Source organism: Hyperoodon ampullatus, assembly GCF_949752795.1.
Source record: "Hyperoodon ampullatus genome assembly, chromosome: 9".
Taxonomy (NCBI): domain Eukaryota; kingdom Metazoa; phylum Chordata; class Mammalia; order Artiodactyla; family Ziphiidae; genus Hyperoodon; species Hyperoodon ampullatus.
This window is the reverse complement of record NC_136922.1, coordinates 108012840-108034331: the sequence shown is the minus strand read 5'-3', so window position 1 is coordinate 108034331 and position 21492 is coordinate 108012840. Positions and strand designations below refer to the sequence as shown.

General features: G+C 55.9%; 1 protein-coding gene across 1 annotated transcript in view; it reads left to right on the top strand.

The window, feature by feature from the left end:
• Nucleotides 1-21492, top strand: part of PTPRN2 (protein tyrosine phosphatase receptor type N2) — a gene marked incomplete at both ends in the record, with an annotated part of 706645 nt that overhangs the window by 446342 nt on the left and 238811 nt on the right. Inside the window, one exon of the mRNA XM_079711893.1 lies at nucleotides 5803-5867. Coding sequence (XP_079568019.1) covers nucleotides 5803-5867 — 65 coding nt within the window. The remainder of the gene's footprint in view (nucleotides 1-5802; nucleotides 5868-21492) is intronic.

The window sequence follows — 21492 nt, the reverse complement described above, 5'->3', positions numbered from 1 at the left end:
CTGACACACAGGAAACGGGTAACTAACAGGTGTCATTCCTGTTGCAAAATGCTTTTCTGCCGCTGCAGGTACTGCGATGTCCGTGAAAACTTGCAGAACAGCAAACCGAGATGCAGGGAAACTCTAGAGTTGGGCGTGCTGCCCCGCTGGGAAACGGGGCCTCTCCAGGCACGAACGCTTTGCTTTCTGGCTGAGAGGCAGGTTTGACAAGTTAATTAGTTTGTGTCTCCTCTCCCCCACCCCCCGCCCTGCACTCCTTCCTGCCCTGCCCTTCAGACCCTCCCTGGCCCCTCCTCAGCTCAAAACCCTCACGGCGTTAGGTGGCAGCGGTGTGTTGCCCAGAGGACACGAGGGCGTGCAGCCCAGCCAGGGTGGCCCTGTCGATGACGGGGTCAGCACCTCCGCTCGGGTCCTGCTGGGGCCCCGTCCCCTCACCCTGCGGGTCTGCAGGGGACAAGCTGCCAGGGCCCCTGGGGTACGTGCCTCAGTGCGGCCAAGCCTGAAGCGGGGGCTCGGCCCGGTGCCTTCCACCTGTCCTAGGGCAGGTGTCGGGCAGCTCACCTCTGGTCCTGGGAGGACCGCTGCTCACGTGGCCGCCTGCTCTGAAACACCCCCTTGGCCCCAAGAGAAAAAAGGGGAGGTGCGGGCAAGATTGCCCAGAGCGCCGATGAGGGGGCCAGGAACCTGGCACGTCGGGGTCAGCCTTCTCTCAAGCCTGCTACCCTTCCCAGGACTGAGTTCAGCCCGACAGGTTCCGAGCAGTGGGAGTCTGTACGGGAGGGTCGAGTCATCTCCCGGGCTGGTGACCGGAGGCCGTGCGATTTCAATAAGGCTGATCCCAGGGCGTGGGGGACAGTGGGTCCAGTCAGTGGCCCCCCGAATGGTCTAGACTGTCCACTTTTGCAGACTCCTCTGGGTGGGACCAGGTGCAGAACGGATGCATGTCTCTTAGGGTGGAAATACGCAGGGGGTGCAGATCGGTACCCCCAGGAGCAGTGCTTTTGGCTGTGCCAGAAGCCGGCTCCACCCTTTCCCTAAGGACCCCAGCCCCCTGGTGTCTGCCCACCTCCTGCACCCCCGCTCCCCGCCCTCGTGCCTTCTAATGGGCCATGGCCGTTAAGTTGTCCCTGCAGCAATTTAGATCACAGAAGAGACTTCTGCACACCCTTTCAGGTTAAAATCATGAGGATAAAGAAAGAGGCAAAATTATTCCACTGTAGCTACGTGTTTAAATTATATGGAATGCTGCATAAATTGTCAAGTGCAAAGGATTATTCTGATAAATTAAAATACTAATTAAATAGGCTATTGCAGAATTTTGAGAACATTGTAGGGTTCTGCTTCTCCAGCTAATTTGCATATCCTTCATCTAGTGAATTTAATTTTAAAGGACTTCTTTTTGTGTTGGAAACCCTTTTTGTCTCCCGTGAAGATAAGAATGGGCTTTATGCATTGTTCTCGCCTTTATTAAAGCAGCTCCTCCCGGGGTCTCTTAGTCCTGGCCTGCTGGTGGCTCACGCCCACCAGCTCGGGGTCTGCATTTGGTCATGAAAATAACTTGGAGCCGCCATTGGACAGAACATGTAGCCGCAGCAAAGCTTTTCTTTTCCCCTCAAAGGCCTCAGCAAAGCCTGAAAAAGTGGCACTGAGTTTCACGCCCCGGTGGACGGTGATGCTGCAGTTAAACGTGTTTCCAGAGAGAAGGAGTCGTTGCTGGCCGGGAGGGCAGCACGGGGGCTGGTGCCCGTGAACCAAGTCTGACTGCCTGATGGAGGGCACGGCGTACATCTGAGTGAGGGGTACCACATACGAACGTAGGAGATCCAGTCCCACTGAGCAGAAGGGCTGGGTGAGAGGAAGTCCATGCAGCTGTGCAGGGAAGTCTCAGAGGAAATACACACAATGGTGAATGTGTAAGAATGATGCTGGGGAAGATTCCGGAATGGCCTGAGAGTTACGAAATGTGCTCAAGACTACTGGGCTTGTTGCTCTTTTAGGTCAATTTGAGCCAAAATAAATATAGATAAACAAACAAAAAAAACCCAAAAGGGCTGTGCTTAAGATAAATTGTGTACCTTTCACACATGCTGGAAAAAAGGCACCATTACAGTGTCTCTGTTTGGCTAATGAGAAATTTCAAAGAACGAAAAAATTAAATAGAGAGACAGGCTTTGTTGAAAAGGACTTGATGCCCAAGACTGAGAAGTTCGCAAAAGAGCACGAAACCACGAGCAGTGGGTTCAAGTCCCACGGACGCGCACGTGCCAGCCGCCAAGGGGACTTGCAGGTGTGACTGGAAACCGCATCAGCCGTCTCTGCGGGGGTTTCTCGGCTGAGGGCAGGAAGATGGGGGTCCTGGGTGGGTTCTCAGAGGACCCCAGCTCCAGGCAGGTCCTCGGGGCACTGTCGCTCTCTGGACGAGGATGGAGATGGACTGGAGGTGGACGCAAAGGTGGCATGATTCACGGTTCCGGCTCGAGTTGTTAGGAGGTGCCACGGCCTCAGGAGGCTCCCATGGTCATCTCGGCAGAGGCTTCTCGTGTAAAGAGCCCCTGGCGGGGACAGCCTCAGCCAGATGCAGAATGCTCATGCTGTCCTTGGAAAATACAAGGAAATGTGGACAAAGTGGGGTTTTGGGGGCAGATTCACCACTTGCTGAACAACAGCTGCTACAGAACAGAACCTGTGGGTTAATGTAAAGCTGAACAGTAGTGACCGGTCCTCCCCGCAGGGTGCCGCTCCTGGGTCTGCCCTGGTTGTGTGTGTGCGCCCGCGAGTGTGCGCCCGCGAGTGTGTGCCCGCGAGTGTGTGCCCGCGTGTGGTTATTTGCAGGAGGTCCACTTGGGGAGGGGTGGTTAACACCCTGCATCATGTGAGGAACATAATAGGATCGAAGGATGGAGCAGACATTGCAAATCGAAAGAGAACGGGGACAGACGTGGCGTCCTGACTCAGGTGACAGTGATGGGCCACCTGCCCCGCCTGATCTATCACACCTGCGGAACAGGTGACACTCCTGGGACTCCCGTAGCGGTTAATGGAACGACCGGGAAGACAGCGATCCCTCGTGCTGAAGCTGGAGGGACGAGGTCACATCCGGGCCGCTTTCCAGTGGATCCCGGACACTCCGACTGCCCGCAGGACACACCTCCAGCACGTCCGTCCCATCCATCCCAGGGTTTTCGTTTCTCAGGGACAATTCCGTGGAGTGCTGTATCAGTTCTCAGTGACAAACCCTTAACAGACGCAACCCCTTGTCAGTACGAGTCTGGGTCCCTGGGCTCCCTGGCTGGACCCTCAGGCAGGACGTGGACCCTGAGAGGCGGTCAGCCCGGAGGGTCCGCAGAGGCCGCACTTGGGGATGGGTCACCATGAGGGTGAAATGACGTCACTTTCCAAGGCGACGCCCATGGGTTTCCGAGGATGATGCCGCCATCAGGAACGTTGCTCAGGTAGGCTCTGGGGTGACCTTCCAAGCAGCTGATGCCCCTTCTAGAAGTTTCTGCTTTGTCGGAGGTGCCCGTGGGAAATTTTCTGGTAGAAACGAGGTCGTGTGTCTTTCCTCCGCAGCCTCCGAGGCCATGAGCTGAGGTCGGTCAATAGGGGGCCCCATTCCCACGATGGTGGCTGGAACAGCCCGACTGCAGACGTGTTGAGATGCGGGGAAATACGCATTTTAGAATCAAGGAAACGTGACACGTTAAGACCTAGACTTTGGGTAGAAACAAAGTACTGTACGTATGGGGCTGGAGCCAGCTGGACCGGTTACTGGAGCTCGTTTTTACTTTTTCAGGAATTTTTTGAGCCGGTTATTAAACACAGCCGTTATGAAAAATTAAGTTTTACACACTTGCAGTTAATTACGTTAAAGACAGAGGCCTCGATACCCAGCCAGTCGCCTGTACATCTCGCCACTACCGGGCGCTGCGGCTCCCCTCCCCCTCCGCACCCCACTCGGGGGGCCCGGAGCTGTGCTCACAGAGGGGAGAGGTCGGGGGGGTGTTGGGCAGGGAAGCGGCTGCCAGGGCCTGGGGCGAGGAGCCAGCCCGGACCCTGGACTGGCCGGTGGCAGTGATGCTTGGGGGACACAGGGAGGCTGTGCTGAGACTGACACTCCCGCCACGTGTGGAACGGGGACAGGGCCCAGGCACAGAGCCTTCTGCCCGGCGTCGGGGGCGGGGGGCGGGTCTTCGGGCAGCGAGCAAGGCCCACAGTCACCTCGGGGTTCCGCGGGCTTGTGCAGGACACAGCCAGGACCTGTCCCTCGTCCCCCGGGCCCGTCCCCGCAGCCGTCACACTGCCCGCCCGGTGGGGACCCATGGCAGCCGAGCCTCGGGTGTCTCCACCTGGCCTTCCCAGCAGGTTTGCTGACCCCTGGGCTGGGTCATCTGCATCTTACTGCCCGGCTGGTTTGTTCATTCCTGAGCCTGGAATGCCTGTCACTTCTCGGCAGCGATAGTGGAGTACTTTTCATTTCCATCTTTACTTTGTGCTTTGTGTCCCTCAGCCTATTGAAGGCTCACTATTATCCCCAAGGGGCCTGTCATTCAGCAAAATGCCTCCTTTGTTCACAGGGGAACATGACAATCAGTTGCTTTATACTCTGTCTCTTAAGAATATTCTCGTCCATTCAAGGTTTACCTTTGGGCCGCTGCCCCCCACCCCCGCCCCTCTGCATCCCGCAGCTTAGAGGCTCTTAAAGTGCTGGTGCTCTAACCCCAGGTTGGCGTCTGCCCCCCGCCCCAGTGCATGCATAATTACCTAAATGTAAGAAATAACGTTGGTTTGTTCAAAGGAAAACTTTCCACCAGACGATGAGAGAGCCCCAGAGGCGGGGGAGGCGGGCCATAGCAGGATCCGGTTTGTATCCCTCTGAAAGATATAATTTCATTACCCAAGACTAACGTAGGTGTTTTACAATAAGAGGTGAAAGTAATTGCTATTTTCTTGCTATCTCGTTCTGCATTAATCACGTTGGCAATGCACTCTTCCTTCTTAGGGTTTCCCATAAAATCTATTTTTTTCTGGTTTTCATTTCCAAAATGACAGGGGCTTTATCCGAAAGAATACTTCTACAGAATCGTAAGCCAAGGTCAATTGCTTTGTGACACACTTCCTCTCCAAGAGGTGGGGACCGCCTCTGGTGGGTTTGCCATGCTGGCATTGGGATTAACCAGGCTTCCTCTCCGGCTGCTAATTGTTTCCAGGGCTCAATCCACTTGGTCTGACACGGAGGGTAATTTATTCTCGGAGAGTCTTCCTCGCTCTAAGTCAGGAGCAAACTAGGATGAGGGTTGATGGTGGTGGAGGCACATTATTATAGGGTGTTCTCCTGGGGCAGGAGTGAGAGGGGTACAGCCGCTCCCAGGAATCACGGAACGAAGGCGCAGTTCAGTCTTGCCTGCTAGCGAGTCTGTCTTGTGAACGCGGGCTGCTTGTGAATGGAACCCAGTTCCCAATGATTATATACTTGTAACCATCATATCGTTCGAAAGTAAGGCTCTACAGTTTGCCAAGCAGGTCTGCCCACCATTTCTCAACCAGTCTTGACAAGGATGCTGTGAATTTCCTGTGCACGTTCTGTGGGCAAAGCTGGAAGGACTCACGTCCTGGCCCTACATCTGCCGGCCCCTCGGCGGGGAGCCCGCTGCCCCGGTTTCCGCCCCAGGCTTGTCCACAGCACCCGTTAAAATGGCGATCTGGCGGTGACTATGGACGTGTCTGCAGAGGGAGATGCTCAGGGCGTCTGGAGGACGCTTGCCTCTCAAAGCTGACCGCTTACTTCTTAATTTCCCCTAACAGCTGACAACAAGGACCAACTGGAAAAGATGTCTGGACTGAGAGTTCTTCAGACCGGAGTCGGCTCGGTGAGTAGCTGCGGGCAGTGTGGTCCGGGCGGCCTGGCAGACTCGGGCCGGGGGCGGAGGTCAGTCGGCGCCAGGCGGGGGGCTGCGGTGGCGGGGGCCCCGGCGTCTGGGCCGGGTTAGTCCTCCCGTCCCGTCGGCGGAAGTGCTGATGCGCCACGCCAGGCTCGTCTGGCACTGTTTGGTTGCCTTTGAAATCGTGATTCGGTGTCTCCCCAAGAAAAAGCGCTCATGGCTAAGAAAACATTGGCTCCTACGGAAGCGTGTACTTCCTCCTTCAGACGATTCTCAGTTGCTGAGTCTGTATAGCAAGAGAAGTTGCTGTTTCCTCTGGGTCTGGGGGCACGCTTTCGTCTTCCTTGTTAAAGACATGTATGGGGTGGGGTATGACAGGAGGACGACTGCTGATAAATTTAATGACCCTCAGAGGCATCGTGTCCCAGCGTCGCCGCGCTGGCCTCAGAAGCAGGTACTTGACCAAACTCTCCATCAGCAATTAGAGCCGAGGGCACTCAGCCCCAGGCCCTGGCGGACGCCTGAGCCCCATATCGCGGGCAGTTAATGAATTGTACGCAGGACTGCGGACGCGACTCCTCTCGGGGGCGGTTGTCTGTGCTTGCGCGTCTGAATCCCAGATTTCACGGCACCCGCCGTGACCGTAATTAACTATTAAGGGCGCTTATTTACGATGCTCCGGATCGCCCAGGGCGGAGATGCCCCCACGGAGCCACTCGAAGGCCAGCCGCTGTCTTTGGGGGAGGCTCCGCTCGGCCGTCACGAGTCCCGGCTCTTGAAATAGGAACTTGTTTAGTGGCTGGTCCTCCGCAGACGGAGCCTCCAGCTCTGCAGGCAGCGGGCGGGTGCCTTGCCGGGGGCGCCTCGCAGGGGGCGCTGGCCTTGAAGTCACCGTGTTCCCGGCACGCGGCGGGCACGGCGCGGACAGGAAGCTCAGTGACCGCAGACTCATCAGAGCGCGGGGCTGGGTCGATGAGGCTTTGACAGCTGAGGAAATCCTGGTCTTTTCTCCCGAAACTCACAGTAACTTTGGCGGCCGGGGAGGGGGAGGGGGACGCCGGGAGTCTGTGGGTCCCTAAGACCATCTGTACCCCATGGGGTGCAGTGACTACTGGCGGGAAGGGCCGGAGGGCTCGGAGGTTCCAGGCCCGCGACGCAAGGTTCTGATCCGCGGCCCCTCCCCTCCCCCTTGTCCCTCGGCCTCAGCAGGTGTCCTTCCTGCAGGAGCAGCCCTGGTGCCCAGCGGCCGGGGGCAAATCCAGACTGACTCGGGTTAGGGCCTTTGGTGTTCTGGGGTCAGAGGAAGCGCAGGCGCTGGGCCTAACCCTCACCCCTCCCTGTGCGGGGGGCAGGGAGTGTGTTCGGTGGAAGCGGGCTGGACCGCCCTGGAGCAGGGGGTAGGCAGGGCCTGGGGTGGGAGATGCAGAGCCGGGGGCTGGGAGGTGCCTGGAGCCGCCCGGTCCTCCGCCCGCCCCGTGGTTGTGGTTCCTGGGCAGCGGGAGGGTGGAGGCGGTGTGTTAGGACTTTGCAGACTCCTCTCACTAGGGGTCACAGGCACAGATCCCAGAGGGGGTTGCTCACCGCCCACGACCCTCCTTGCGCCCAGCAGGCAGCACCCAGTGCACGCACACACGGCCGCCCCATCTGTGACCTGCTGCCTGCATCCCTGCGCGGAGACCCGCGCCTCCCTCGGGGAGCCCACACCCCCTCCCTCTGGGGACGGTGCCCCCCACGGCCTCCTTCCTGACCTCTCATCCTCTCTCCTGCGTCGCCACTGCTCCGTCTCCCTGGCCCCATCCGGTCAGCACACAGATATGCTCCAGTGTTTTCCGATTCACTGAAGTGAGGGCTCCCGGGACGCTGGTCTCACCACGTCAGCGCTCTCCCCTCCCACTGGCTCCCTGTCTCCTTCATCACAAAACTACCCCCAAGTGTGTCTGTATCCCTCGTGCAGACACGTCGGCACCTGTTTGCTCCTGACACCCGGCCAGGCCTGGTCCCCACTGCCCACTGGAGGGTCCACCGTCTGCGGCCCCAGGACCTCAGTTGTCGGCCCATCTGCAGTGGTCACTGTCCTGAGCGTTGCCGACTGACCTTCTGCTGAAGCCCGGCTGCGCGGAGCGCCTCTCTCTGTGGGATCTGCGTCTCCCCGAGGCCATGGCCTTTATACTGTTTGTATGATGATGACCCCAGAGTCTACCTGCAGCCGGGCCCATTCGCTGTGTTCCAGGCACGCACAGCCGCCGGCCCCTGCCTTTCTGTCCTTGGAGACCTGTGACGCATTCCCCGAGCCTGGGCAAAGCAGGGCTCTTAATGTCCCGCCACCACCTGGCTCTGCCCCCAGCTCCTGGGCTCAGAAGTGGAAGCTGGTGACATGCTGTCCAGGAACTGGGAGCCTGAGTTGCTCTTGGCTTGTCTGTGAAGATGACAACCTAACCTCAGAGGGACATCCTCTGCCTGTTCCAGGTGCCCGTCTCACATGGGGGCAGGAGGTCCCACCTAGACTGGGGGCGGGAGGTGGGGCGGGGGGCACAGGGCAGAGCAGAACCCCCGCTGCACCACTCCTGCATTTTCATCGAGTCTGATCTGCTTCCTCTCTGGTCCCCAAGTGGCCAGGAGCCTGACCTCACCCTCCCTGGGGGCAGAAAATGGCCACGTCCCAGAGCATTTATTGATACTTCATTCACCGATGGGAACGTGGCAGTGAGAGGCTTGCCCACCCTAATTCTCCCTGAGCCGCCTTCGTCTTCTTAGGGCCCCAGGGGTTTCCTTGGTCCACGCAGACCAGCTCTCCAGTCTCCTGTCCTCTTCCACGTGGCAGTTTTCCATTTCAAAAGGCAGTTTTGCTGTCACTTTTGAAGTTGTCTGAGGTCATTCTGATGGGTTCTCAAGCCCAGAACCCACATTCCATGCAGCTTTGCCTGACCAGTCTCCAGTCTGGATGGAGGGAAGGAGCGTTTGTATATTTGGAGTGAGTTTTGGATCCTGAAAACGGGAGCAGAGATATTTTTAAAAAGCTAACAATACTTCTTTTTCTAATTTTAATTGCCTCCTGCAGTATTGAGCCTGATTTTGATGCTTCTGATTTTCTTTGAAACGTATTTGATATGAATGTCTCTGCTAATTCCTGACTCTGGAAAGTAAAGCAGAGTTTGATTCCTCGAAATCTAACAGCATTTACCGAATGTCTCCCTGGTGCTTGTGATTCAACATGTGATGACAGATAGAGGAATTAAAACCTTTTAAGCCAAATGGAAATATCTCAAAACAAAATTTAAAGGAAATGAACAGACTACAGTAGACACACACGTTCCTGATAGATTGGTGGTATTTTGATGTGTTTCAAAATCTAATTTCTGATATCTTAAAAGTATTCACATTTTTTCAAATGAATAAAGTCATGTTTCTTCCAAAGGGAGATTATGATATTACCAAGAAAAACTCAAGTATTTGGAAGAAAAATAGATGATTGTCCCCAGGCGAGCATTTCCATGAGTATGGCTTCCAAGGTGTATCTGAAATAAGTCATGACTTCCTAAGTTCTTGATAGTGTGATAAACGCAGTATGATTAACGATTAACCTGCCCACGTTTCAGCAGGAGTCTCAGAGCAGCCGCGGGATGCTCGGGGCTTCGACAGGGAAGCCCAGAATCAGCGCGTTCCCGGTGCAGACACCCTGCTCAGCCCCGGACGGGCTGCCTCCCAGACAAAGTCAGGCAGGAGGGGACAGTCCTCCACGCAGGTTCTGGAAGAGGGAGGAGGAGGTTTTCCGGACCCGCTGAGGGCCCTCGGCTCCAGAAGGTAAACTGATGAAGACAGACGACAGGAGCAAAGCAGCACCTTTATTTAATCTGAGTTTCACGGGACACGTCAGGGAGTGAAGCCTGCGGACGTGGGTAGACCGGGCGCCTTCTGCTGGGTTGGTGGGGAGGACCAGGGGGCGTGGGGACCTGAGGTGGGTCTGCAGCCAAGCGGGTACAGGGCAGGCACAGCTCCCACGAGGGTCTCGGGCCTGCTTCGGGGAGAAGGGGGTGGACAAGGTTGGAGACACCTTCGGCCAAGGTGTCATGTTTGGGGCAGTGTGTCCTGCACCCACCACTCATGCCGTGGGATGTCAGACCTGGTTTCAGGTACTTCAAAGAGCCCTGGGCTTCCAGAGCTCTGCCCTACGGGGGCGGGAGGCCGTGGAGCCCCAGCAAACCGCCCTCCATGCGCTGGTTTAACCCAATGAGCTCCCCTTGCTCAGTCACTGTTTGGGGTCCTGGGTAGGATTTTGTCCAAAGAAAGGATTTTTGTGGCCAAGACTGTGTCGATCCCCAGAGCCCCTTGAGAGTCTGCGAAACCATGGTCATGCTCCTCCCCCCACAAGCCAGTGTGACTTTGTTGTGCGATGTGTGTGTCGGTGGCTGTGTGCGCCTGACAGCCGTCCCATGAGACCGAGCAGGTGGGACGGGGTCCGTGACGGATGTCTGAGAAAATGGCTCGTTTCCTCTGCAGACCCCACTTGGTCATCGCGTGTCTGCTTGAAGGGATGCTGCTGCTTCAATGAGCGTTATCAAAACCTGAGCCCAGTGGTTTAGGGATTTCTGAGAGCAACTGGGCATCACACATCAGTGGGCAGAGAAATGCAGGCGGGGATGGCCCGAGTCACGGGGACCCTCGGGCGAGCGAGTGTCCAGCCGAGTCCCCGGAGACCCGACCACAGGTCTGGTTGGACTCGGGGGATGACTTGATGTCGAGGGCCCTTTGCCAAGGTGTGAAGAAGGCACAGAGTAACCCCGCCTCCAGCGAAGATGGTGGGACGGAGCTCCACGTAGTCATCAGGTTGAGGGGAAGCTGTCACCCCCCACGTGTCGCTCTTCACGCGTGGATGGAGCCGGCACCTGCCTTTAGCACGCTTAGTAAACACCAACAGGTATGCAGTCGGGACTCACAGGCGATGGGGCACTTGGCTTGTGGGAGCGCGTTGTGGCCGTGGCAGCGGATGACTGGCTCTCGGGCCGGGGGGGCAGATAAGTTTGCAGTGAGGCAGGAAGCCCCGTGGCAGCTGGGGGCCGGGGGGCGGATGCGTCAGAGGACCCTCCAGTGAGGAGCCTGCGGGTACCCGGTAACATCCGGGCATCCAGTCCGAAGCCTCATCCTTGGAAGTGGTTACAGAGGGGCTTACGGGTAATAGTCTTGGTTCTTTAATAAAATCAAAAGTGCTAACACTTAAACTCTACTCTTAGAAAGCAGCATGACAGTGGGAATCTATTGCTTTAAAAAAACTTACCCTTCAGGCTTCCCTGATGGCGCAGTGGTTGAGGGTCCACCTGCCGATGCAGGGGACGTGGGTTCGTGCCCCGGTCCGGGAAGATCCCACATGCCGTGGAGCGGCTGGGCCCGTGAACCATGGCTGCTGGGCCTGCGCGTCCGGAGCCTGTGCTTCGCGGTGGGAGAGGCTGCGGCGGTGAGAGGCCCGCGTACCGCAAAAAAAAAAAAAAACTTACCCTTCAGATCAGTAATCATACTCCCAGAATTTTATCTTAAGAGTATCATTCACTAGCTAAGAAAAGGAAAAAACAAAGCTTTGGAAAAACCAAAACTGATCTAAGTATAAAACAGAGGAAGGTAACTAATTATATTATAGTAATCAAATAAACGGATTCAGTGATTTCACTAAAAATCATTGTGACACCTCTGAACTTAAGGGCAGCTGTGAAAACTGTCTGTGCCCACAGATCCGGGCTGGAGGACCACGTGCAAATGTGAGGTCAGCTCTAGAACAGGGTTGGTGGGATCATAAGAGAGTTCTCTCCTTTTCCAAAATTTTTGTTAGTACCATTTTTTAACTTTTTATTTTGAAATCATTATAGATTCACTGGAAGTTGCAAAGATGGTATAGAGGTGTCCATGTACACTTCACCAAGTCTCCCCTGTGGTTACATCCACATAATTCTAGGACCGGAGTCACACTGGGAGATAAATATTGGTTCAGTGTGTGTGTATAGTTCTTTGTCGTTTTATCTTCAATACCATTTTTTAGTTTTAATAAAGAAAAAACATGCAACCAAAGTAACTGAGCACATACTCGCTTTTGAATAAGTGAGGACGCAAGAGGAAACACCACCACGTGTGAGCGTGGCGTGGCTCTCAGGTGGCTGTAGAGAATGTTTCAAATAACTTGAGTCATCACATATTTATGAAGACGGTGCTGTGTGTATATGCACAAGCAGGACGCAATAAGTAATTTAAAATATCCTGGGTTCAGATCAAGGCCCATATTTGGAAATTCAGGACAAAGAGCCCTGGTGTGTGTGGACAGCAGAGGGGCAGGAGAGGCCTGGAGGGATCCCACCCGACGCCCCGGGCGGGTGCAGAGCTGTGACGGGTGTAGGATGGGGCTTGTCAGATAGAGACAGAGCCGCGGACTCAAGAGTGCGTGAGGGGGAAGTTGGTAGTGTTTGCAGTTAAGTATAACGAGTAAGACGGAGACGGTGTCGGAGCTGACAGGGTCTCTTGGGTAAAGACTCCGAGTTGAGTTTGAGATGATGCCGGGTGTTCCCAAGTGCGCCCTGGAACCGTAAGGACTCCGGGACTCCTCGGCGGGGCTGCCATCCACCCTCCACCCCAGCGGCTCCTGCACCCCTGCCAGCCTCAGGCCGGCTGTGCCCAGAGGGCCGAAGGTGGACACCAGCGGTCACCCGGGGCGAGGGGTGTCCTCAGCCACCAGGGGCCCCGCCCTGTGCCTGTCCTTGTGGGCTCTGGCTCCTCAGCGTTGTAATTCTGTGCCCATCCCCTTATTTTATTCGAATCTGTGTTTCTAGACAGAGAACACTGATAGTTTCTCTTCTCAATGCAAAATGTGCATCAGTCCTAAGAGAAGCTTGTTTACTTGTCAGTATTCCTAATTTATGTTTGAAAGGGAAATCTGCATGAAATTGCATTAAAATATTTGCAGCGGCCTGTCGGAAGCTGCCCCGAGGATTCCCCACACGGGGCTGAGATGTCGTGATAGAGGTCAAAGTTCAGGGGCAGCCATACGGCCCCTTCCGTGGTGACACATCCCCACCTCTGCTGGCTGGGCCCTCTCAGAGCTCAGCACACTCCGCCCAACGCAGCCCTAGCCCCCACTGTTCATACCCTTCTCTTATTTCTCAAAGTGAAGAAAATCACACGAAAATACGTTCGATATAATTAACTGCACTTGACATATTGACAAATATGAGTTTATTATGAAACGGCATCCTTTTCTTCTGAAATGCTGTATAAAGCAGCTGGTCACGTGGGCCCACGGGTGTCTTTTCAGTACTTTTCGTGATCTAAAGCAGGTGAGGTGCCGTGTGATGAGGCAGTTGCTATGGTGACAGATTCGATTTTTATTCAATATCAAGGTAAATAGTCACGGAAAATGAAATAAGTATCGTCTGCCTGTGGCAGCGGCAGCTCAGGTGTCCCCCCCGCTTTCTGACATTTCAGCCACGTTTTTCTAGAAAGTGCGTGATGTGTGTCTCCTTGCCAGGCGTGGCCGTGGTCCGGCTGGGACTGGACGGTCGTCCCCCTAAGACACAGAGGGGCCATCCGTCTCAATAACGTGTGAGCAGCTTCTGCCACGTAGCCGGGTAGCATGAAATCAGAAGTTAATTTCCATGTAAAAAGCTGAACTCTGGAGACGCTCGTAAGAGCCCTCGGAATGTAATATTCCAGAAACCCCTTTTCAATCCTCAACCCGTAAGACTCGGAATTGCTTGAAGGAGGGTGAAGAAAATGAGAGGCAGGCACACAGGGCAAACCCCTCCCCACTGCCCAGCTTCCTACGGAGCAGCGGAGGTGCCAACGCGCCGGGCTCGGTCGAGCCGTCCTGGGCGCCCCACGCGCATCCCCTCCAGGGTCCCGCCAGGCGGACACACTTCACGGATGGGGAACCAGGCACAGAGGAGTTAGGGTCGGAAACGCCCTCCAGGCGGTCACCTCCAGAGCTGGAGCCTCGTCCCTGAATCGAGCCCGAGGCTCGCCGGCCTTGGAATCTGAGAGTCTTGAGTTCCGCCTTTAGTGGAAGGATCCCAGAGGCTCCTGTCACTTGGAGATGGGTCCACTGGAGGGTCAGCCTCAGAGCTGGCTTCTGGTCTCCTGCCCACAGATGCCTGTCCTCCTGGAAGCCCCACACCAGCCGCCAACGCGTCTTCCAACTCTTGCCCGAGATTCTCGTAGGGGAGGGTGAATCGGGGGTGCGTCACTTTGCAGGAGCTGCAGGAACCCAGGGCTCAGGCCTACCCTAATGACCTCACTGTAACTTGATCCCCTCTGTAAAGGTCGCACCCAGAAATCCTGGGGGTCAGGACTCCACTTTATCCATCCTGAGGGGGGACGCGGCTCAGCCCGTAGCAGGCCGGCGGTGCCAGCCCTCCTGCCCCGCTGAGGACGGTGCTTTCAGAACCTTCTCCCCCCACCCCACCCACCCCGGGGATCCCGGAGTCGGGGGGTGGGGGAGCTGCTCCGGGCGGATTGCTGAGAAGGTGCGTGTCACCCAGGGCTCCCCCGTCCCCTCCCTCCTGCCCGGCTCCTCCGTGGCGTTCCCCAGAGTATGCTGAGTCCCGTGAGTTCAAGTCTGTCTCTCAGCCTGTGAGCTCCGGAGTGAGCCCCATGTGTGTCGCTGTCGCCCAGTGCCTCCTGACACGTGGCAGGAACTCAGTAAGCCCTGGCTGGGACAGTGAATCATGAGCCCTGGGCTGCAGGTGGGCGCCCACCCTGGCACACGCCGATTCATCGTGCTGACTTCTCCCTGGGTCACTCGATTGCTCTCCTGGTGCTTCAAAGCCTCCGTGAAAGCTGCGTTGCTCTGGAAAAGGTTTCCTCCTGACCCGGGCCCGCTTTCTCTGTCATCCCTGACATAACAGGGGCCCCCTCTTCTGTGTTGGCCCCAAGGCAGCTGTGGCCCTTCTTTCTTTGACTGCGAGCACCCCAGGCCACATCTCCATGACAACTGATATGAATCCCTCAGTTGCTGATTTGAATACTTCCCCTCTGCTTTATCCATGGGTTAAAATAAAAAGGCAGTTTTCACCCATGTGAAATAATTAGTAATCAGTGTAACACAAAATATAATCAAGTGCCAAATTTAAAATAATCTCACGTTGAAGCAGATAAGCAGCCAGTGCCATGGTGGCGAGCACTGCAGAGGTGAGTGTGGTTTGTCAAGATGGTCCACACCTCTCCTGCAGTGAGGACGGGGCCCACCACACAGGCGTCCCCTTGAAACCAGGCCTCATTCCTCAGTGTACCTGGCACCGGCACGGCCACTGGTGTTTCACCAGCAGTCAAAGGCCTCAACCCGCATCTAAGCAGAGTGGTTACAGGTGGGAAGGGTGGCTGGTGCTGGAACGGTGGCCCCAGGCCGGGGCTCAGTCCTGGGCAGCATCCGGGGAGGTCAGAGGTCCCATGGACCCAGCAGAACCACCACTCCCTTTACCTGGACTCCGGGGCGCAGTGCCCTCTCTGTGGCTCCACTTCAGGCCCTGAAATCGGTCCACGAAACCCCACCCTCACTGGGGCCACGAGGTCCTGTGATGTCTCTGCATCCCTCCCAAATGGGACCCTATTAATAAGCCTCGGTGCCCATGTTACCCCATGTCACCGCAGGGGTAGCATCTGCAGGACTGGCCTCATGACCTGCCCTTGTCCTGCGGGGCTGCCCACAACTGGTGGGTGGCCCTCAGCCCTGGGGTCCTGCTGCCCAGCAGTCTCTTGCCCAGACCGGGCCACCACTGACCTGGGTGTCAGGGTCCCAGGGCTTCTGTAACAAAGCGCCACAAACTGGGGGCTTAAAGCAACAGAAATGCGTTCTCTCGCAGTTCTGAGGCCAGATGTCCAGAATCCAGGTGTCGCAGGGCCACGTGCCTTCGGGGGCTCCAGGGGAGGGTCCTTCCTGCCTCTTTCTTCTCCTGGGGCTGCCGCGTCTTCAGCTGCATCCCTCCAGCCTCTGCCCCATCCTCTCACGGCCTCCTGTGCGTCTCCTCTTTTGAGGACACGGGTCATGTTGGATTAGGTCCACCCTGCCCCACTGTGACCTCATCTTAACTAGATCGCATCTACAAAGACCCTATTGCCAAGTAAGGCTCCTTCCCAGGACTGCAGGTCAGGAGGTGCACACACCTTTCTGGGAGACACCATGTGACCCTCAACACCGGAAAATCACAGGTGTCATCCAAGCACCAGGAGTGATTATCAACTGACCTACAGCTGAATCTCTCCTTTTGGGGTTGCAGTGCCTTGCTCACCTGACTCGTAAACAGAGTTCGCCTTTCTAGCCACATGGGTTTCCCGGTTAACAGTCAAGTTTGATTGAATGGACCTCAGGCTCCTTTGGGTCCCCTCCCCCCCAGGCCCCCCTGCACATAGACGCACACGCACGCTCCCCAGACCCCCACGCCCCCATCTGCCATGCGTGAACTCTGATGGGCAGATTGGGACTGAGGAAGGAGACAACTAACGTCCACATCCAGGGTTGGGGCTGTGACTGGTCTTGCCTGTCCTGTTAAACTTCATTGGGTGAGAAAGACAGGGAAACGGTTCACTTACAGGCCTTTATGATAATTTTATATTTTCAAGAAAACATGAAAAGTAAATAATTTGTTATTTTTATAAAATTAGCTAATTCTCACTGTATTGTCATATTGCTGTCTTTTTCTCAAGATTCTTGGAAGTTGAAATCCCTTAGTTACACCCCTGAGGCACATTGACACCTGCTGTACTCCACGAATAGGACGTATTTTTAAACTAGGTGGTAGGTTAACTGCACAGATAAAATTTTCACCTGCAGAGCTCATGACACAAGTGCGAAACCCTAATTTCCCAACTTCTGTATACACTACGCCTGCTGGAGCCTGGCGGGGCCCGCGGTCACCTCGGGAAGGGCCCTCGGGGACAGCGGGGGCCCCCGGTCTGGTCTCGGGGTCACAGGTGCATGCTCGGTGCCTCCACACGTTCCTCCTTCCTGAGCCCCCGGCACCTCCACTCGGGCCCCCGCCGCCAGGCAGGTGACAGCTCGGCACCTGGAGACGAGGCGGGTGGTCCTGCCCCACACAGGGCCCCTCCGGATGCCGAACCTGGACCAGAGCCCCGGGGGGCTGTCCTTCCGGCACCTGGACGGCCCTTCCCGTCTGCTGGATGTGCCTTACGGTCACTCGCAGGGGACCCTCAGGACAGCGGGTGCAGGGAGAGGCCCTCCCTGGGGTGGTGACCCCACGCTGCTCGGGGGGCACCAACTCTTCATCAGTCTGGCCGCACAGACTTCACCTTTGTTCCTGTAGAACGAACGCTTGGAGGCAAGTTAGGCTTCTGTGTGCAAACCCTGAACCACAGCCCTGTGTTTTGAGTGAGAGCATAAAGCGAAAAGCAGGGTTTTAAGAGGTAACATTCTTCCCTTGACAAGCACTGGGACTTAGTGCTACACTAAAAACATCTAATTCTTTCCCGTTCCTGGGGGAACACCGCCTGCGATCACGGAGAGGGGTGGCCAGGGCTGGGTGTCTCCATGCCACCTGCGCTGGTGTCCTAGGACGGCCTCAGGGAGTCCCACAGTCGGGCCGAAACGGACACCCATCGTCCTGGAGTCTGGGATCTGACACCCAGGCGTCGGCCAGTCAGTCCCTCCTGGGCCTCTCTCCTCGGGCACACATGCCATCTTCTCCCGTGTCCTCACGTGGTCGTCCCTCTGTGTGTGTCTGTGTCCTGACCTCCTCTTCTTATCAGGACACCAGTGGATCAGGGCCCACCCATGACCTCACCTTACGTTAATTGTCTCCTTAAAGGCTCATCTCCAAATGCAGTCAGATCCTGAGGTCCTGGGGTTAAGGCTTCAGTGTATGAACTGGGGGGACATGGCTCAGTCCCTAACACTGACCCTAACCCTAGGGTTAGTTACAAAGGATCACCCTTGGACAACTCGGCTTCTAAGAAATATCTGTGTCCTGTGCTCTACACCGTGCCAGACAATAACTGAAAAGGTGAAGAATTCTACATGCCAGTCAGGGACATAAACATAAATAAATAAAATGTAGTGTGTATGGTTAGAAGCATAACGGTATAGTCTTGTCCAAAACCCCATCAAACCCATGGTTTGACCTGGGACACCAGTCACAGCACTAAAGTAGCAGCTACCACGGGTGTAGATAAATGACTGTCCCCATTGCCGGTGGGCATTCAGGTGAGAGGGCTGGCCGTGCTCACCGCTGGCCGGGCCCCCAGGGCGGTTTTGCAGGGCAGGTGTGTCTCGGGATGTGGGGACCAGGGCGTGATGCAGACGCTCCCCTCCGCAGGGGTGAGGGGGTAGTGAAAAATTCTTGACGTTGAGACAATATCAGTTGTGTTGCCATTTTATTTATTTGGCAAAGGGCGTCTGTTTCCTTGGCACATTTTCGTTTGGGTGTACAGCAGGCAGATTAAAGAATCTGTTGTAGAATTTACCCGGGGTGTCAGCGGTGCTTTGTGATGTTGCCCTTTGCAGCAGCATAGAAGGGCCTGCTTGTTAAACTGCTAATTTACAGATCTTCTCTAAGTGAATGCAAACAAACTCTGGGCCGCAAAGCCCTGCTAATATACAATGTTCAATTTTTAATTTCCAGTCCATCGTAGATTATGGGAATGAAAAACAATATTTAATCCCTCGTTAACACATGAATAAGCGGAAGCTGTCATTTTCGACCAGACAATAACGGGATTATCTCAAGAACTGTCAGTTTATGTGAAAACATTATGTTGCCCAAATTTTCATAAAAATTAGCAGTGGATAATATTCAAGATCAGAGCAATGGAAAGAGGGAAGCCTGCATTCATGGTAATAAATATTCATACTTGTCTGCTCAGGAGATGAAAATCTAATCAAGGGGCTATTGATGCGCTGGCTTTTTTTTTTTTTTTTTAACCAAGACGTTTCATCTAAATTGGGTTTGATATGGAAATTCATCTCACTGGAGTCCTCCAGGCCGTGAGCACACAGGGCTCACGGGGCAGGGTGTCCGCTGGGTCAGGTATGGCCCTGGCACAGGCCGCTGGCGTCCACCTCCACCTGAGCGGTGGCCGTTACCAACAGCTCACGCCACTCAACGTGCTCCGCATTTGACGTGTGCAGTGTTTGGGACTCTCCCTCCCTTTTTTAAGGAAAAAACAACATAATTTCATGCCGGTTAACTCCTAGCTACTGCAGGGTTAAAAACCGTCTGTGTCTTTGCTTTTGTTGACAATTACCATAAATCAGAAGACACTCTGCATGAAGCTTAATGAAATATGTATGATTTTAAAAAGAAAAGATGGTGACTGCAGGATGCTGCTTTGTATGTGTGTTCCTGCGATTTCCTCGAAGGCTGTGCTTTTCCCTACCCGTCAGCAGGTGTCTGCCTGTGAGGACCTGCCGCCGTCCAGTGCCACCTGGGCTTCCGTGCACGTGGCAGGCGAGTGGTGAGCGGTGTCCTCCAGTGCTGGGCCAGCGGTCGAAACCCTGTGTCAGCAGGGCTCCCAAGAGAAGCAGCTGGCCATCGATTCTGAGGCTGAAGTCCTCTGTCTCCAGGGCAGCTGGTGGTGTCAGTTCCGGTCCAGACCCAAAGACCGGGGCCCGGGGGAGCCAAGGTGCACATCCCAACCCACCTCTGAAGCCAAGACCCCGAGCACCGTGTCCAAGGACGAGAGAAAGTGCATGTCCCCCCAGGCAGAGAGCAAAGTCACCTTCCTCCGCCTTCCTGTTCTGTTCAGACCCTCGGCAGACGGGGTGATGCCCCTGCGGTGGGGGGTGACCTACGGATTCACGTGCTAGTCCCTTCCAGAAACACGGGCACGGACACACCCAGCCGCCTGGGAGTCCCTCAGCCCGGCCATGGTGACGCGTGAAATTAACTGGCACACCTCCTAAAATTTCTCGTCTTCCCAGCGGCTGCCCTGAGACACTGAGACAGCTTCCTGCTTCCCCAGGAAGGGCGGGGCAGTTCCAGGGCTTGGGGTTGAGCAGGAGCTTGTGTCTCACACTGGGCTTCTTCCAGGTTGGGTTTCCGCTGCTGCGTGCCCTTGGGGGGCCGTCCTCATTGAGTTAGGAGTGACAGAGTCCTGTGACTTCCAGGCTTATCTTTCTCTGGAGGTAAAGACTTAGCATCACAGGCTTCCGGTGTTCCTGTCCCTGGTGGGCCGAGCAGAGCCGCACAACCCGGACGCCCGGCCCAGGAGAGAAGCAGAAGGACAGGCAGGGTGAAATCTCCGTTGACTGTGGTCCTCGAAGGGGAACTTGGTGTAACTGGGATTATTTGTGGTGGTGCTAATATGAATTCTGTTCCTTCAAGGAAAGGGATAATTTGCCACAGGAAAAAAAAAGAAAATAGTATTGGATTTGGACGCACTTCTGGTGATGCTGCCAGCCCAGCACCACTGCTCACTAATCCCGTCTCCTTGGGGCCGGGGGAGAGTTTGCGGGATGTTGGCCCAGAGGAAGCGCTGCTTCTCAGAGTTGGCCCCAGAAATGCAGCGGGAGAGGACTCAGCACAATTAGAAAGTGGTCCCCGCAACAGGGGGGACCAAAGAGAATTTCTGATGAAGTCACTGGGCACTCGTTCACTGGGTATGGTTCGTCCAGACGTTACCATGGAGGAAGGAGACCTGGGACGGCCAGGAAGCGGGTGAGCGAGCAGGAATCAGGACCCTAACCCTGACTTTGTGGGGAGGAGCCATAGCGGTGTCTCCCCAGACGAGGACCAGCTTCCGTTCTCCGCAGACGTGGCTGAGGCCCCCTCCTCCGGGGGGAGCAGGCCTGGCCTCCCCTGACCTCCCTGACCTCCCCCGCAGGGCGGCCGCGGCTGCACCACTAGGGTCACACACCCCCGTATCCAGAGTCAAAGGGGCCCTACGGTGAGGGGGGGCTCCATCTACCGCGAGCTGGCAGGACTCTACCAGGATCTGAGGAGGGGGCCAGAGGGACAGGCCGGACGTGTCCAAGCTCTGTCTTCAGGGAAACCCGGCTTTCCAGAACTAAGGCTCCCGGGACTGCGCTCAAGTCTGCGGGTGGAAGGAGTTACGGGGACTTATCCTCTCGCGCTGGCACCACCGCCACAGAAGGGTGATGTGCGACCTTCAGCAAGGTCGTCAGAAATCACTAGCTTATATTTTCCCCTCTTCTGCTGTAGCTACTTGAAGCCAAGGGCAGGAGGGGCTCCCCCAGTGCCTGTGGAAGGCCTGCCTGCTGTCTGGTTTCCTCGGGCTTGAGGAACTAAAGGCTCTAGGAGAGCATGTGGGACCCACCAGCAGCCTGGACAGGAAACCCACAGCGGGTGAGCCGGGGGCCGCAGGGCACAGGCACTGCCCTCCTACGAGGGGCTCCTGCACGTAACCCCTGGTCTTCCGTTTGTCTGTGTGCGTGTGTGCACACGTGTGAGCGTGTGTGAGCATGTTAGAGCGTGCTACCTGCACGCAGACCCGGGCCACTCTGGAAGCCCGCGGGGCCGTCCTCCCCACTTTCTCCTGGTCCCCCTGCCCCCAGCCCGTCTGCCGGGGCTCAGAAGTTTGCTGATCGAGGGGCGGTCAGGTGGGCCTGCAGCTTCTCTAAAGTGAAAGTCTCCGTTAGGGAAAAATGGGAATTCCTTGAGAGAAAAGTGGTTAT